Raw genomic sequence first — 19,170 nt, forward strand, 5'->3', positions numbered from 1 at the left:
AGAATTTCCCAATACACTATCTAGTGACAGAAATGGGTTACAAATAGTTGCGGATGATAAGTCGAGGGAACTGAGAATATTTTATAAATATTTAAAACCGTATCCTATATTAATTATACACTACTGGTCGAAAGTTTGGGGTCAGTAGGATTTTTAAATGTTGTAAAATAAGCGTATTCTGCTTAACAAGACTGCATTCATTTAATCAAAACAACAGTACAAATTGTAAAATTGTGAAATGTTATTGCTCTATAAAATAACTGTTCAAAAGTAGCTTATAATTTAATTTAATCATTTATTTCAGCTTCATTACTACAGTCTTTAGAGTCACATGATCCTTCAGAAATCACTCTAATATGAATTATTATAGTTATTATTATTAATATTAATGGCATTAGTAATAAAAGCAATAATGACTTCAGTAATAATTTCATTACTTTTAATTAACAATTTCAATTTCATTTGAAGCTACATACAATAAGTAATAAACAAATATTTATTAAACAAGTATTTAACAATTTAACTTTTTTTACATTTAATAAATGCCGCCTTGAACTGCATAACTTTTTTTAAATTAATAAATAAAATGAATAATTAAAATAAAATAAAAAAACTGACCCCAAACATTTGACCAGTAGTGTATATTTTGAGTAGATGCTTATGCTGAAGATGTTTTTGATATAAAATGTACTAAGCAAGCAGCCATCAAACGTGTTTTTCAGTGATGGCTTTTATCATTTTGTACAGTGTTTTCCTGAGCAGACACCATCAGACCTTTTGAGATCATTATCCTGCTAACCATCTTCGCTAACTGTGTAGCTCTTGCTGTGTTTCTGCCTATGCCTGAAGAGGACACCAACAACACCAACTTAACATTGGTGAGATGCTGTGAAATTATATTTGTCGAATGAGAACATGCAGATTACAGTCAGTTGTTCAGTTATCATTTATCTCTCTCATTTTGTTCCAAACCCTCAAGACTTTCATCCATCTTCTAAAGCAATCTGTGAGATTTTTGTCCCTTTAATTGGTTTTTCTCCCTTTAATTGGAATTCTGTTCACCAAAAACTTTGACACTTCAAAGAGTTGATGTAATCCAAAAAAGAATTGGATTATGTAAACAGATTTGACTCATTGAAACATTAATGAGTGCACATATAAACAGAGGCTCAACCATAGATCTTTGGTACGCAAGAACAAACCTCATTGGGTTTTTACATCAAACAAGTTTCTGTGACCAAATTAATAGACTAGAAAATTAATTGGATAAAAACTCTAAATTAAATATGTACATTTTCTAAAGTGTTCACAGAATAATTTCTTATGGGTTTCGATGACACATACATGAGTAAATGGTGATAGAACATTCATTTTGGCAAGAACTAACTCTTTAAAGGATGAATCTCTGATTACTTTATAAGTCATTTGCGGTAATACAGTTTTGTAACAAACTGGTTTTGCAATTGCAAGGATGAACTGGATTAAAGTGATTGTAGATACATGTCTAAAACACCTTAGGTTGTGTTACCAGAGAATCTAAAATGTTTGAAACACATCCAAGATTAAGTGTTGTCCAGACTTTTGCCTACTCTAATCTCTGGCCATTGGGTTATGAGGTGGAGGACGTATGTGTTTTGAAACTGATATATCATGTGCGTTAACATTTTCGCCCAGCTGACGTTTGCACCAGACTTCATTGGATATTTACGTAAATGAGAACTGAACTGAAATGAATTGACAAGATTATATACTTCGAATGCCATTTAGAATGTTTCACAGATTTAAAATACACCATGCTAGCAGGTGCTGTGTTGTGTCGTGGGATTTATATTTAGCATAGGGTTGGTTTAAAATGTGCATCCAAAGGTACTAGTGTGACTTTAAAAATACACTCAAACCCTGGAAGGGGATTTTCATGACGCTTCTACAGAAAATTAATTTAGATTGTATGGACATGACTGTTCTGTCTCTCATTAGTGAGGGTCTATGATATCATTTCCCCCATGTAGAACAGAACTTTGCTACTGACAAAGTCTTAAAGTTCCCATTGGACACTAGTGAATATATAATCACTTAAAAATAAAGCCCAATCCTCTTTACGCAAGCTTATATCATGACTCAAGCTTCATTGGTGGTATGTAGGTCAAACACTCTTTCCACTAGCGTATGTAGTCATATTCTCTCGTCTCAGAACATAGGGCGTTATTACATTTCACATGGCACAAATCTGAGCCTCACTCACTTATTGACTGCCCGGGGTTTACAGTGACTTGCATTGGTGGGCCGTCCATTCCTCAGATTCTAAGCCATGAAACAGGAGCAGGGAGAAAATCTCAGGAGGCATATGCAGAATTAGGTTGATATGGCCTGTTAGCGTAGAAAGAGAGCCTGTGGGCAGAGTAAACACACAGATTGGATCATCGCTGCATGTCTTTTGGCTAAATGTTAAGGATTGGTAATTCATCCAAATAATGCCGTTGACAGCCGAGCAAAGCTGCTAAAACTCTCTTTCAAAGTCTTCTAGGCTGTGGAAACTGCAAAACGTAATTGTATTTTTGCTCAGAAAATTAAGAAAAATATTTAAAGTTGTTTTAAATAATAATAGTGTTTTAATTTACACCAATTAAATTTGATTAATTCACCTAAAAATAAAACTGCTATTATTAATTAATCACCCTCATGCCGTTTCAGTCCACTACACTGCAAAAAAAGCTTTTCTTACTTAGATTTTTTGTCTTGTTTCTAGTCCAAATATCTAAAAGTTCTTAAATCAATAGCATTTGATTTAATCAAGAAGCATCTAGACAAGCAAACATATTGTCTTGTTTTAAGAAATAATAAGCCAAAATGAAGTGAGTTTTTCCTTAAATCAAGCTAAATAATCTGCTAATGTGGTAAGCAAAATAATCTTATCACAAATCAAAAAACAAGATTATTTTGCTTGTAATAACAGCGAAACACATTCAGTATTAACCCACACAGTGGCAAAAATTGACCGCGCCGGGCGTGTGAGGAAGAGTTGATGGTGGCCATAGCAAAGACAAGCGGCAGAGGATTGTGAGTTCAGAAACGCATTTAAATCGGTAAATGAAGAAGCACATGTCACATTTTCAACGTGGTTTTGGACACAATATGTGAATAGACTCATAAAGACTTAACCTGAGAGATACAATACAAGCACTGATCTATAATATATACGTGATTACAAGCCGCAAAGAGCAATTACAAGTTACAACACACAATTAAATACATATTTTGCAAACTACATAAAAAGTGGCATCAATTTAAATCACACTTACATGTTATGATTTGGAGGAAAAAGAAACTGGTTCATATGAATTGTAAAATTTAGTGACAAAGTCCCTGTCAAAGTTCTATACATTAATAGTCTTTGCTGATCCTTCCTTTATTAACAAATGGCCAGCGAATCCTGTGTTGCAGCGTAGGTTATTGTATCATAAATCAGAAAAATAAGAGGCAAAAACACTATACTATACTGTGGTATTGTTGTAAAAATGAACTTTAACCCTTTATTCCCCACAGCCAAATCTCTATTTGTCAGTGATCGTCATCTTCATGTGATTCCCAACGTTTTCCGCTAGTTTACCGTTTACGTTTACAGGCACTTCATATTTGGTGATGTACCATATCTACGTCAATGCGTTCAAGCAAAAGATCCAAACCCAACACGATTCATTTATTCAACTATAAGTCGACTATTTTGTTAAAGAATCAATAGTTTTAAATACGGTGCACTTTCAGATTTAAACCTCAGCTTGATGCTTTCATTCACTTAGTGCTGTGTTGCACACTGCATGGAAGGTCATTTTAAAAAACCCATCATAGGGGCTCTTTTTCATCCTCTATAGACAGCAACGGTCATGAAACATTTAGTCCAGCAACCAAAAACATTGTTAAAACATTCTATGTGGCTTCAGTGGTTCAACTGTAATCATACGAAGCTTTAAGCACCAAAAACATTTTTATAAGCTATTTAAAAAGTCAAAAACCGCATCTGATTATGGTGCGTGTTTACTATAGGCAATATGATGATTATGTGTTCTGCACTGCACATTATGGCAACATGTCATATTGGCAAAAGTAAAACGCACACACTGACTTGACACAGAAAAAAAGATATAGGCGAACACAGTCATCTTTACAGTTTTTTTTTTTTTTTGGTGCACAAAAGTGTTGATGGAGCTTTACATGATTACAGCTGAACCACTGAAGTCCCTTGGATGTTTTGACATCTTTTTGGACTCTGAATGTCTTGAAACTATCTATAGAGGATGAGGGAGCTCTTGGATTTCATCTTAAAGTAACTCAATTTGTGTTCAATCAATGGGCTCATGGGATTGGAATGAAGAAAGGCAAGTAATAAATTTTTGGTTGAACTAACACTTTATAATGAGTAATATGCTATTTTATTTGATCTTCTGAAAGTGCATTGACTTTAGTCTTAGACCTTTGAAAGCAGATATTTCATTGTCCAAACTCAAGGGGTCACATCTCAAATACCCCTTGGAATGTAATGATTGTGAACAAAATTTCAAAACGCCTGTTTATCATCGTGTTTTACCTAATACCCTCCAACACTGTGTTTTCTTTGCAGGAGAGTCTGGAGTACATCTTTCTGGTCATTTTCACTCTGGAGTGCTTCTTAAAGATAATAGCATACGGCCTCTTGTTCCATGAAGGAGCCTATTTACGAAATTGTTGGAATATATTGGACTTTGTCATTGTGTTCATGGGGTAAGATGAAATTTGATGCTTCCAAAAACACAAAACATGCACTGCTGTCCACTGAAATAACTGCTTAATCAGTCTTGAAATCAGTTTGATAGTAGAATTGTTGTGGTAAGAATGGAATAGCTTACACTAAAAAAATATTAAACTCACTTTGTCTTATTTTGTATATCTTTTTTTGTATTAGATCGTGTTTATATCATCATTGGGATGGAAGAATGTAGTATATTTGCTCTCAGCAGTGTATACAGTGTCTCAATGGTCATTATTAGTTTATTGCCACATTTTTTACTTCATGAGTGTTCATGAGTTCTCTATTATAAGATGGCTCTACTTCATTGAACTGTATAAATCTTAGCATTTTTATTAACTGTATTTGATATTTTTTCCAATAATCCTCTTTTTAAACGATTTCCAGGCTCTTCACACTTGTTGTAGACACCATCGACACAATAACAGGAGTTCAGAAAGAGAAAGGCGGAGGCTTCGACATGAAAGCTCTCAGAGCGTTTCGAGTCTTGAGACCTCTGCGCCTCGTCTCTGGAGTTCCTAGTAAGACTTTCTGGAAAAACTATGGACAAACTCTAAAAATCTCTGTATAATCTTAAAAATAAAGCTTTCAAAATTCACCAGTCCTCAAAGAAACATTCAGAGACCAGTTTTTGAAAGAAGAATTTACATTTTTTAAATAATTTGTAATAATAAATGTACAATGTTAATAATCTCAAGTAACTCTTTAAACCCTTTAAAGACTTTTGTACAATGGAAAGGTTCTATGTTAAAGGTCCTACATGGAGCCACCAATGAAAAAACATATCTTTATTTTTATTAAAGTAGCACCCCAAAAAGGGCCAAATTTTAAACTTTAGGTGAGATCCTAAATATACTCAGAGGATATAGGTGTTTTCTCAAATAATATTTCTCATACACTGAGCCAAAGTTGTACTAATACATGCCATTTAAGATAACACTATATTCAGTGTGTGAATTATACATTGATGATTGGGGGCTTAACTTTTTTGGTAATGCCGGCAGCTAACTCTCACATGGTTGCCCACTAAAGCTCAGCAGAGCTGTGCCTGGTCAGTACCTGGATGTGAAACTACAGGGAAAAGCTAGGTTGCTCTCGGAAATGGTGTTGGTGAGGTCAGCAGAGGGCACTCAACCTGCAGTCTGTGTGTATAGTAAAGGGGTCTCTATACTACTCAGTGAGCGCCACCATTTAGATGAGATGTTAAACCGAGGTTCTGACTCTCTGTGGTCATGAAAAATCCCCGGCATCCTGGCCAAACTTGCCCACTGGCCTCTGTCCATCATGGCCCCCTAACCATCCCCATATAATAATTGGTTTCATCTCTCTGTCTCCTCTCCACCAATCAGGTAGATGCTACACACTGGTGGTGGATGAGGAGACCCCCCCCCACCCTCCAATGCGTAAATTTAAGTGTCAAGAAAACCGCTAAATAAATGTAAGGAATTATTGCTATTATTATGTTAGTTTATGTAATTCATGCCTCAGTAAATTATATGTATGAATTTATTTAAATTAATCTAATTTATTAATATAATGTATTTAGGTTTTCAGTGTTGTGAGGGATAGGCTAGGCTATGCAAACAATGCATCCAATTTGACATTACTTTTCGGCAATATGTAGAAACAAACCTGTTTTATGAGAATAGAGTTTCAAAGGGCTATCCCCTCAACCCCTCTGAAATTCGCACCCTGTCTATAAAAATGTTTTTGCCAGATGTAAATAAAATTCTCATTAAAAGTGTTTTAAAAGTGTTTTTTTTTTGTCCTCCAGGCCTGCAGGTGGTGATGAGCTCTGTTCTGAAGTCCATGTTGCCCCTTTTCCACATTTTATTGCTGGTCTTTTTCATGGTCACCATTTATGCCATTATGGGTTTGGAGCTTTTCAAGTGTAAAATGCACAAGACTTGCTACTACCAGGGCACCAGTGAGTCTGTTTTTACAGTCTGCAAGCATATAACAACATTAATCTCTTAGCTGAACAGAAGTTTTGAATGACAAATCAATGCCAGTACTCTATATAGGTGTAAAGATCAATGTTTTGAACTTCTGCTTCAGACATTATTGCCCTCAGGGAGAATGAGAAGCCTTCACCCTGCGCTCAGGCTGGAAACGGGCGGCGCTGCACCATCAATGGCACTGAATGCCGTGACGGATGGCCTGGTCCCAATTTTGGCATAACCCACTTTGACAACTTTGGCTTTGCTATGCTCACGGTCTTTCAGTGCATCACCACAGAGAGCTGGACAGATGTGCTCTACTGGGTAATTACTTCTGCTCATAATAGTTGTCCTGTGCAGTAATATCTGCTAGAAATTACGCTGCCAAAAATAATCATCTAAATAATAGAGATAAATCAATGATATAGAAACATACAGATTAGAAACAAATCAAACTATCTGCCAGTGCAATAAAATATTCAGTCTTGGTAAGATTTCTTAAAATAGGACAACTTACATAAGCTGCAGTTATGCATAAACAGGAACATTCCTGCCTGGAACAAGGTTTTTGATTATTTACAATTGTATATATATATATATATATATATATATAATTATATATATATAATTATATTTTATAAATTACCAAAATCAAGTATAGAATCTTATGTAGATGATTTGATTTTTCAGATTAATGATGCCATGGGAAATGACTGGCCTTGGATCTACTTCTTGTCTCTGATAATGCTGGGCTCCTTCTTCATCCTTAACCTTGTCCTTGGAGTACTGAGCGGGTATTAGTTTTAGGTTTTTTTTTAAATATATCAACCAAATAATTCTTCATTTGTCAGAATAATTTATGGAACACAGACCTGTCATCTTAAAATGGCTCCCTTAAACTACTTAACTGAAATTGAAGAGCAAGAACATCACATGAAAATGCAGATATTTGGCCTCAAAGATGGCCTCATCTTTGAATCGTCAGTAGGAGTTTTTCTCTTCTGCAGGGAGTTTACTAAAGAGAGGGAAAAGTCACGGTCACGAGGAGAATGGCAAGTACTTCGAGAACGACAACAAATGGATGAAGATCTGAAGGGTTACATGGAATGGATCACTCATGCTGAAGTTATGGATGGAGACTCTGATGGTACTGTCTATCTGTGCGTCTCTCTCTCTGTCTGTTCATAACTTCTTTCTTCCTTACTGTCTGTCTGTCTGTCTGTCTGTCTGTCATCTTTCTGTCTATTTTAAGTGGTAATTTCAATGTATCAAAAAGCACGAGGACAGCATCACCCAAGTTTCTCATCACGCTGATTTCCTCTCCAGCTATGCTGCTTCTTAGAAAGGACACTGGCTCAGAGACTGATAGTTTATATAAGATGGAGGGGATCAACAAGGTGGTCTATTTCTAGTGAGTATTGCAATCAAAAACTAAAGTATGGATTATGCTTCAGAAGACTAAAACTAACCTTCATTTCCCCATTACATAATTCACAGCCGTCTGGCGCGCCGCTGGAACATTGTTATACGGAGAAAGTGTCATGGCTGGGTGAAATCAAAGTCCTTCAACTGGTGGGTTCTGATCGTTGTGTTGCTGAACACTCTGGTCATTGCCACAGAGCATCATAACCAGACAGAGGGCTTAACGAACTTTCAAGGTCTGTTTTAAGAAATACACAGATTCCTAACTTCCATTTAATGTTTAAATGTTTCTTGGAATTTTTTTTTTTTGTATATTCAAGATGAGAAGGTTGATGTGCCTTTTTTTGCAGACACCGCCAATGTAATCCTGCTCGCCTGTTTTACAATTGAGATGATTATGAAGATGTATGCATTCGGTCCGAGAAGCTACTTTATGTCCATCTTTAACCGGTTTGACTGTTTCGTGGTCACCATCGGAATACTGGAGATCATCCTGGTCGGGTCAGGCATCATGACACCACTGGGAATCTCTGTGATGAGATGCATTCGACTCCTGCGCTTATTCAAGCTCACAAAGTATGTCCACTTAAATTAAAGTAACAGAATTGTGCATTTGTTTTTTAACCAGGACCAAATAAATTATTTTCTTATTTAGTTCAGACTCATCAAGCAAAATAAAAGAAGTGTGAACACCCGTAAAAGTTTTATATGTTTATCTATTTCAAAATTTCCAAGCAATTATATTTATTACATTTACTTATTGCTATCTCTTTTAAACTCTGTATTGTCTAGTGTGAACTTTCTGTTTTGCAAAAGAAAAAAATATTATGAATGTATAATAATATATGTTCGCTTATTTCATCCTTCAAAATATAAATCATTTACGTCTTTCCCTCACACCTCATTCAACGGCCTTTCTTGTTCATAGTTTAGTCACATTGTGTTTAGACTACTGTAATTCCATTCTTTTTGGCCTCCCTAATAAAACGTATAAATCACAACTCGTACAAAATGCTGAAGCCCATATAATCACAAACACCCAACAGCTTCATTGGCTTCTAATCTTTTTCAAAATTGATTATAAAATGCTACTTCTCACTTTTAAAGCCATTCATAATCTTGCTCCTCCAAACCTTACTAGTCTTGTTCAAATTGCCACACCTTCTCGAACACTCATGTCTTCTTCTTCTATTCACCTCATGCATCCACCTGCTTCATGGGGAGCACAGCCTTCAGCCAATCTGCTCTTCAGTTTTGGATTTCACATCCTCCTGATCTCCGTGATGTAAACTCATTCACTCACTCATTTTTTTTGGCTTAGTACCTTCATTAATCAGTGGTTGTAACAGCGGAATGAACCGCCAACTTATCCAGCACATCTTTTACTTAGCGCAGCGGATACCCTTCCAGCCACAACCAAACACTGAGAAACAGCCACAACCCAACACTGGGAAACACCCATACACTCTTGCATTTACACACACTATGACCAATTTTAGCTTACCCAATTTAAATATACCACATGTCTTTGAACTTGTGGAGGAAACCGGAGCACCCGGAGGAAACCCACACGAACACAGGGAGAACATGCAAACTCCACACAGAACTGCCAACTGACCCAGCCAGGGCTCTAACCAGAGACCTTCCTGCAGTGAGGCAATTGTGCTACCCACCGTGCCGCCATAATCTAAACTCTCTTTCACAATTTAAATCTAAACTTAAAACACTGTTCAGAACGGCCTACTTTCTTTAACTCTTTTTTTTAAAGATGTATTATATTCTATTGACTTTTATGTTGTGTTTTTATTAGAAATGACTGTCCTTGCTGTCTTGTACAGTGACCTTGAGTGTCAAGAAAGGCGCCTTTAAATAAAATGCATTATTATTATTATTATTTATAATGATATTTAATATATATGTTGTGTATTATATAGCATTATAAACGATACATTATAAAAAGTGTTTTATAAAAATTCATCATTGTAAATGTTATATTTTTTATTAAATAAAACATTTTATTTCTTGATAAATTTACAATTTTAACATTAAAACCCCTGATTTGATCAATATTTTACTGTTAAAGTTACACATTGCCTAATTAAATATAATTGAAATTGTTATCATATATTTTTATAGAATTACACGCATTTTAACCAAATTTAAACCACACTGAACTGAACTAATCTATACTCTGAAATCTTGACTTTACTGGAACTTCTATGTTAAGCAGCTTTGGCACAATCTACATTGTAAAAGTGCTATATAAATAAAATTGAGTTGAATTTTCACTAATGCTTTTAGGGCTGGGAGATTAATCGAAAAATAATCGACATCAAAATTCAGAACCTATAATCAATCAAAATTTTCTTGGATGATTTTTACAATTACTTTTCCTATACTGCGTGTGGAGTCACGTGACCCAGCTCTGTTAAAGGCCGAGGCTGATTTATGCTTATGCGGCCACTTTGCAGCCACATCTGATCTTTGGTCAAGTAGGACAATGGACCCATTCTTGAGCCTTACTTTGCATTACATTGATGATGATTGGAAGCTGCGCCAGAGATGCCTTATTTTCCATTAAATTAAAATAATTATTTACATTAAAATATTTGTTTACGGAAGATGAAAAAAATACACTGTTTAAATATTATTTATATACCAGAGTTATTTTCTTTAGAAGAGAAACTGCTTATTTTCTACTTTTAACATGAAAAACATTGAAAATAAATAATTTTGTGTCCAAAAGTGCAAGTTATTTATTTTCCCTTTTTTTTTTTATAAGAAACAAAGTGACTGTTGATTTTTAGGCAGTGTGTGTTCTAATTTCAGTTGCTCAACTTTGATGTTCAATAAATATTCATTGATAGTAGATAGTGTGTGTTTACTTGAATTATTTTAAAACTAATTAATGCACCCTTCATTCAGAAATCTCTCACTTGTAATATGTGAGCACATGTACTGTACAAAACCTGTCAGTGAACGATGAGGGCAAAAAACTATAATAAAATAAATAAATAAATAAATAAATAATGGGGATAATATCTCCCATACATAAAGCACCAGCTTCCTTCTTTAAGCTATTTCATCTCATTGTTTTCCAGGTACTGGACATCTCTTAATAACTTAGTAGTATCTCTACTAAACTCAGTGAAATCCATTGCCTCCCTGCTCCTGCTCCTTTTTCTCTTCATCGTCATCTTCGCTCTGCTGGGGATGCAGGTGTTTGGTGGCAAATTCAACTTTCCTGACAGACCGATCCAGCGCAGCAACTTCGACAACTTCCCACAGGCCCTCATCAGTGTCTTCCAGGTACATCAACCGCTATTTCAAACTACAATCTCATTTATCACTGAGTAGTCAGATAATGTGAAGCTTCACCTTTGTTTTCAGGTCCTGACCGGAGAGGAATGGGACACAATCATGTATAATGGCATAATGGCTCATGGTGGACCCAAATCTCCAGGAATCCTCGTCAGCATTTACTTTATAATACTATATGTCTGTGGAAACTGTATCCTTTTGAATGACATGCTTTTGTGTATTTGTTAAGCATTCGGCAGAACTCTAAAAGCAAAACATTGAATATAATATGATAGTGGTGAATATGTGTGTGAATGAGAGTGTGTATGGGTGTTTCCCAGTACTGGATTGCAGCTGGAAGGGCATCTGCTGCATAAAACATATTGCTGGTTCATTCCGCTGATAAATCAGGGACTAAGCTGAAGGAAAATGAATGAAAGAATTGAAGTTTGTTGTTGTGAGAACATTTTGGGGCTTCTTCCTTAGCAATTTATTGGTCAGTTGTTCTCTTGAACGTGTTTTTGGCCATCGCTGTGGACAATCTTGCCGAAGCTGAGAGTCTGGCAGCCGCACAGAAAGAGAGAGCGGAGGAAAGAGCCAGAAAAAAGCTCATGAAGTAAGGCTTTTGTCACACCAAACATGTCACAAAACCTTGGACACTGAGATTGATTAATATGAATTAACAGTTAATTAATATAACAAAATCATTCAGTAGATTACAGCAGGGGTGTCCAAACTCGGTCCTGGAGGGCAGGTGTCCTGCATGGTTTAGCTCCAACTTCCTCCAACACACCTGCCTAGAAGTCCAGTATACCTAGAAAGAGCTTGATTAGTTGGTTCAGGTGTGTTTAATTGGGGTTGGAACTAAAATAGGCAGGAGATAGGCCCTCTAGGACCGAGTTTGGACACCACTGGATTACAGCAATCATTTGTTTTTATATTCCACTTTGTATTCAGCACTCAAATTCAAACACAGGCTCATTGGAAATATGTGCTTACATTATTTTGAAACCGCAAAAAAAGCATATACATTTATTGCAGTTTCTAGGTAAAATTAATGCATGTTGCCAACCACCTTTGTTCCTTTTCACACTAATGATATTTACAGGCACTTCAAGAGTTCACACTTAGATATTGCTTGACAACTGTAAGCAGGTTTGGCATGCTGTCCTGGGACAGAACCCTGAGCTCGGAGATAGTTGAGCCCAGGGCTCCCGCCAGGTCCATTGAGCATGTGAGGGGAGTACGAGATCAGGTGGTTCTCGAAAGCTCCCCTTTTTGTAAAGGAGGAAAGGAGGAGAAAGGGGGTGGATCGGGGGTTTCTTCGGAAAACGAAGATTAGAGAGTAATATCTAGCTAGGCTACTTATAGTGAGTTAAGATAAATCTGATTGGCTAACTAATGAGTGTAGATAAGCAGCCAGCTGCAGTCAATTATATCACATGCTCCTCTCGAAATTAGTTTGAAAAACTTCACATATTATTGAACAACAAGGCATTTTTTTCGAACATTTCTTTGCACAACATAAAAAATATCACAAAACAACTTCAAGAGTTCACATAGCTGATGATTGATTATAAGCCTGTTTGTCATGATGTCCCGGGAGAGAGCCCTGAGCTCAAAAGATCCCCAGCCCTGGGCTCCCTCCCATTTGTAGGGCGAGAGGGGAGATTGAGTTCAGGTAGATTTCTAGAACTCCCCTGCTAATTTGTGGCTGACAAATTGCTTTATAAAAGGAAAAATACTGATGGCTAAGAACTTGACTATGGTGCAAATTTGATTTAGTCAATTTACTTATGTCTTTGGTTTGTGGGAGGAAACTGGGGGAAACCCACACAAGCACAGGGAGAACATGTAAACTCTGCACAGAAACATTGATTGGCCTAGTAAGGATTAAACCAGTGATTTTCTTGCTGTGAGACAACAGTGCTAACCACTGGGCTACCATGCCACCCAATCTAGGAAGCATAGGGAGGAATTGGGGTGAAAGGGGGGATTCCTCAAGAAGATGACTGTGCTAGGAAGACTATGGTTGTTTATAGTGACCTAAGAAACATCTGATTGGAGGATCATTAATGAGGGTCCAGCCGTGGTCAATCATAAGCATGTGAAATTAGTTTAAAAATAAACTTCACTTAACGTTGTCTATGATTTGTAGTCAAAAATGTTTGCCTTACCTATCTATCTACAGTATCTCCATGTGGACTTTTTTGGCGTGGATGGAGTACTCAGTAGCTTACTTTGTAGTTTGTACTCATGCTGTTGTACTTGTCTTCAAGACTAGTGAAGCACAATTCCACAAAAAAGATGAACATAATGTGAAATCAAGGTAAAACTATGTGGTCACAGTGCACATTTCTCTTACACTTGCTTTTGAAAACACTATTGGTTGGGTTTAGGGTAAGGTTTAGGTTAAACTTTGACTAAGTGATCTGTACAATAAGTCCTGCGTATAAGAAGGATATGTCTCTAAAATGTACAACAAAACATGCCCTAAGTATCGTATTTTACATTCGCAATAAAGTGTAGACAATGCCGTTTGGTGAATTTGACATCTAAAACGCAAAATGAAATGTAACTGGAGAAGATTATTTTACATATCGCAAAAATGTAGGCTGAAATGTATTTCCAGTGAGCCTGGGCTGATCAAATCAGATGCTATTTGGATATTGCCGTTCACTTGTATGGTGGCTCTGAATTGCCAAACATCTCTTAAAATGGTTATTATTGTCATTAGCATTTGAACTATTATTATTATCAGTAGTAGTAGTAGTAGTATTTTAAAAATTACAGTTCAGTATTGTTATACTGGTATTTATTTATTTTATGTATAATTTGATCGAAAATAATTATAATAAACTAAATATTAAAATAACAATTATTTAATTGAATCAGAAAATGTTGTTAAAATTATTTATGGTTATTGCATTTTATCAAGTCAATAGTCACCGGCAAGTTGTCAATATGTTAATTTCAGACCTTGTATTTATTATTGAACAACATTTTCGTTTTCATAAGACCATTGCCAGAGAAAACTGAGGAGGAGAAAGCCCTGATGGCCAAGAGACTAATGGAGTCCAGGCAAAAAACTGAAGGAATGCCCACCACAGCGAAGGTATGACTAATATCTCTCTTTTTAGATCCGCTGGTCACCCTTTTAGCAAGCACTATAACGATTATCCAAGATATTGTGTCCTCAAATTCAAGACACTGATGCTAGCTTAGTGTCTGCTTAATGAACAGTGTATACTTTGGTCTCCAGCTCAAGATTGACGAGTTTGAATCAAATGTGAATGAAGTGAAGGACCCCTTTCCTCCTGCTGACTTTCCAGGTAAGGCTGAAAGCCTCCGACACAAGGGCTTAAATATCATCAGAGGGCTCTACACTTCACAAAAATGCTGGCTCAGACCTCATGGTACAGCACTAAACATGTAAAGGATGAAGTTCAAAGATAGCTGAACTATTATAAGTCCATTTTATTATTAGCTCCAGCCTCCAAGCTCATTTATGGGGCACATTTTAAACCACACTGCTGGCAATTTCCACGTGGTTATAAAAGAGACAAGCTTTACAGTGTAAACTCTTCATGATCAATGCTAATACAAAAAAAAAAAAACTAATACTTTAATACATTATGGCTTTAATTGTTTATTAATTAGAGTAAAATTAGAATAAAACAACTTTCCATTTAAAAGATGTATTAACACCATGATGTATCAGTACCACTGACTATGATTAATAAATGCTGTAGAAGTCTTGTTAGCTCAAGTTAAATAATGTACTATTAAAATGCTGACAAATGAAAGCTTGTCAGAAAGGGTTAGCATTAAACCTGATTACAGTTTTTCTCAGTCACTTTGGTCCATTTCTTAGATCAGAATTAAAATTCTCAAATGTTCAATTCGTATCAGTGTGTAACAGTACTTGTGCACATCACAAAAGCAGTTTCTCATTCCTTTGAACAAGTAGCAAATGCTTTTGTACATCCATGCAAATGGTTTCCTGCATTATCAATTGCTCATGTCATGTTAATCAAAAATGTAGTATACATATACACATAAAAATACCCCACAACATTTAATATCTTATTCATGGCATAAGTCTTTACATGCAAAATGGCTGAACAAGTTGTCATAATATTTGGTCATAACACATTTTTCAATACATTTTTATTAGATTTTTTTCTAAATCTGTCTACAATTGGTACATTTCACCCAGGTGATTCTTGACTTTTTCTAATGAGGGTGCATCTCAAAGCAGATTGTCCGATGTTCAAGTTTATATTTTTGTTTTTTTTTTGTGCAATGCGGTGCTGCCTATTCCTTTCTGTATCACAATGTCAACAAATTACAGTACAAACAGCAAAAACAAAGCCATAGTTACATCAGAACACCTCTAAAGAGTACACTGGTATATTGACAACAGGACTAGGTTTTTGACTCTTTTGACTCTTATCCGTACACCATGACACAAGGATTTGTCCTTCTGACGGCACTGACACATTCATTGATTTTGAGAGATGAACTAACGATTTTGAGCAAGAGACATGCACTTACTGTTTTGCAAATTTCCATTCTGATCTGAGAAATGTACAAAAGCGACTGAGAAAACTAAGCTAAACAATTAGACCACAAATATACAGATAGATCTATTCTGACTTTATTACTCACAAGTCTGAGCTTATATTTTACAGTTTTGCCTGTTTTCCTGGAATTCAAAGAAACCTGTCAGAATATAAAAGACAGTGAGCATGTAGAGTCATACAAACTAGTAGTTCCAAGAAGGTAAAATAATAAAAAAAGATAAAATCTTGAATTCTGGTTTTATACAAACTAAGAATTCTGAGGAGAAAAAAGATATCTCTGAGGAAGAAAAAAAATCAGACTTCTAAGAGAAAAAAAAACTTAATTGCAAGATGTAAACTCAGAAATCTGAAGTAACAATTAAACAATAAAAATTACTATTACTATTGTTATTAGAAGTAGTAGTAATAGTAGTTTTAATAAGCAATTTACAGTTCAGTAGTATTATACTGGTATTTCTTTATTGATTTATTCTATGTATAATTTGTTGTGAATGTGAATCTTGTAGGCTAAATTGTCCATAGTGTGTGTGTGTGTGTGTGTGTGAATGTCTGTGGATGTTTCCCAGAGATGGGTTGCGGCTGGAAGGGCATCTACTGTGTAAAAACTTGCTGGATAAGTTGGCGGTTAATTCCGCTGTGGCGTCCCCGGATTAATAAAGGGACTAAGCCGACAAGAAAATGAAAATGAATAATAATAATAAAAAGAAGTAGAAGAAGAAGCACTCTGGTTTTATACAAACTAAGAATTCTGAGAAAAAAAGACACAATTCAAAGAAAAATGTGATACAAATGCATCTCTGAGAAAAAAAAAACTGATTTCTGAGAGAAAAAAAGCATAATTGCAAGATGTAAACTCCAAAATCAGAAGTAACAAGTAAACATTGCAAGATTAAAAATTAATTGCATGAAAATATTTTCTAAGAATTATTTCTAAGAGTTTTTATCTCTCGCCATATTGACTTTTTCAGAATTGTGAGGTGATATCTTACGCTCCTGAAAGACAAAAATTATAATTATGAAATGTTAACTCACGTTGAACTAAATCTGTGTATGCCAAAGTCCTTTGACCAAGCTGTATTCCTTCTCTTCCGCTCAGGTGATGATGAAGAAGAGGAACCAGAGATCCCGATCAGCCCCAGACCCAGACCCATGGCTGACCTGCAGTTAAAAGAGACTGTGGTGCCCATGCCTGAAGCCAGCTCCTTCTTCATCTTCGGCCCTCAGAACAAGTCAGTTTCTGCAACACAATATTGAACACAGAAAAAACTAAATTAAGACTAGATTCAAACTCAAAATAGTAACTCATGATGTTTTTTAAAAGGTTCCGGAAGCTTTGCCACAGGATCATCAACCACACAACCTTCACCAACATCATCCTCCTCTTCATCCTCCTCAGCAGTATCTCCCTCGCTGCTGAAGACCCCATCGACCCCCACTCATTCAGAAACAAGGTCACACATTTTGATTACTGGATGTGACCCTGAGGCACAATTTTAAGAAGAGACACTAATAATATTTCCATTGATTTATGGCTTGGATTGGACAATATTCAGCTCTGATACAACTTTTTAAATATCTGGAGTCTGAGGGTGCAAAAAAAAAAACTGAATATTGAAAAAACTCACCTTTAAAGTTGTTCAAGTTTTTAGCAAAGCACATTGCTAATCAAAAAAATAAGTTTTAATAAATTTACACAATACATTTACAAAAAAAATCTTCATAAAAGACGATCTTCCTTTTATATTCTAATGACTTTATGCATAAAAGAAATCCATAATTTTGACGCGTACAGTGTATTTTATAACATAACATCAGGTTTGTGGTCCAGAGTCACATATACAGTATTGCCTTGACTAAACTTTTGACTAAATCTACACATTCATAAATATATGCTTTGATTCATTGATTTCAGGTCTTGGCTTACGCAGACATCGTCTTCACAACGGTCTTCACCATTGAGATTGTGCTGAAGGTAATGCACTTGTCAGCTTTATTTAACCTTCAGATTTGTGATTTGGCTGACATTTACTTGAGCGCTGACTCGTGTATTTTTAGATGACGGTGTATGGAGCGTTCCTGCATCCCGGCTCCTTCTGCCGAAACTCCTTCAACATTCTAGATCTCATTGTTGTGGCCGTTTCTCTCCTGTCTATGGGAATGGAGTAAGTTTTGTCATATTATATGTTTTTTTCAGTGTTTCCCTCCCACTCATTCTGGTATTGCTTTGACAAATACATTTCTATAATAACTTTTAACAGCTGCTGTTTTGAGATGGTGTCCTATTAGCAAACATTAATTTATTCATATATTCAATTTCCATCGGCTTAGTCTCTGATTTATCAGAGTTTGCCACAGCAGAATGAACCGCTGATTATTTTGGCATATGTTTTACGCAACGGATGCCCTTCCAGCAGCAACCTAGTACTGGAAAACACCCATACACTTATTCACACACACACTACGGCCAATTTATTTCATCCAATTCACCTATTTCGCATGTTTTGGACTGTGGGGAAAACCGGAGCACCCAAAAAAAAAAACACGCGAACGTGGGGAAAACATGCAAACTTCACACAAAAATGCCAACTGGCCCAGCTGGGATTTAAACCAGCGACCTTCTTGCTGTGAGGTGACAGTGCTAACCACTGAGCCACCATGGCACCCTATTAGCAAACAAAATCCTATGAATCCAAACAATTGTTGAACAAATGACTCTAGTTAGCTAAACTCTTGTTTAATTAATCAAAAACACACAGATCAACAATCTCCAGTTTTAAAATGTATGATTTTTTTGTGCCAGTTCCTTTCAATGAATCAAACAAGCAGTGTGACTGAACTAGTTAAAAGATTCTTGAATAAACGACACCAGTTCAGAGCAGTTCTTTTCAGCGAAAAATACACAAAGTGCAACCAATTTAGCCTAAATGATTCTCTAATGAATTACTTTTATTAATCGGCTCTTGTGACACCTGTGTAGACCAATTTCAAAATTAACCTCTGTGCATGTACATGTTCTGCCCTAACTTTTTTTTTTCATTCATTGGCATACTGAAAGCAGCAGCAGATAGTTTATCATAGTTAATCTGAGTTTATGAAAGTTAAATAACTAACTAATTTAAATACAGTTTAAATAAGAATGTTA

The 19,170-nt window shown here is 35.8% G+C and overlaps 1 protein-coding gene across 2 annotated transcripts in view; it reads left to right on the forward strand.

Moving 5' to 3' along the window:
* The window catches only part of cacna1sb (calcium voltage-gated channel subunit alpha1 Sb), a 40,759-nt gene that overhangs the window by 1,512 nt on the left and 20,077 nt on the right, over positions 1-19,170 (forward strand). For both annotated transcript variants that reach the window (XR_015496966.1, NM_214726.1), the window contains 19 exon segments: positions 773-878; positions 4,616-4,755; positions 5,168-5,301; positions 6,555-6,707; positions 6,839-7,044; positions 7,411-7,514; positions 7,728-7,867; positions 8,047-8,131; positions 8,218-8,378; positions 8,493-8,718; positions 11,244-11,451; positions 11,533-11,653; positions 11,944-12,058; positions 14,461-14,557; positions 14,705-14,774; positions 17,125-17,257; positions 17,350-17,479; positions 17,941-18,000; positions 18,084-18,190. Coding sequence is in view for 1 of the 2 variants with exons in the window: in NM_214726.1 (NP_999891.1) it covers positions 773-878; positions 4,616-4,755; positions 5,168-5,301; positions 6,555-6,707; positions 6,839-7,044; positions 7,411-7,514; positions 7,728-7,867; positions 8,047-8,131; positions 8,218-8,378; positions 8,493-8,718; positions 11,244-11,451; positions 11,533-11,653; positions 11,944-12,058; positions 14,461-14,557; positions 14,705-14,774; positions 17,125-17,257; positions 17,350-17,479; positions 17,941-18,000; positions 18,084-18,190 (2,496 nt within the window). In the remaining variant the exon portion in view is untranslated.

This window comes from Danio rerio, chromosome 8 (genome assembly GCF_052040795.2).
Source record: "Danio rerio strain M-AB ecotype USA chromosome 8, GRCz13ab, whole genome shotgun sequence".
Classification (NCBI taxonomy): domain Eukaryota; kingdom Metazoa; phylum Chordata; class Actinopteri; order Cypriniformes; family Danionidae; genus Danio; species Danio rerio.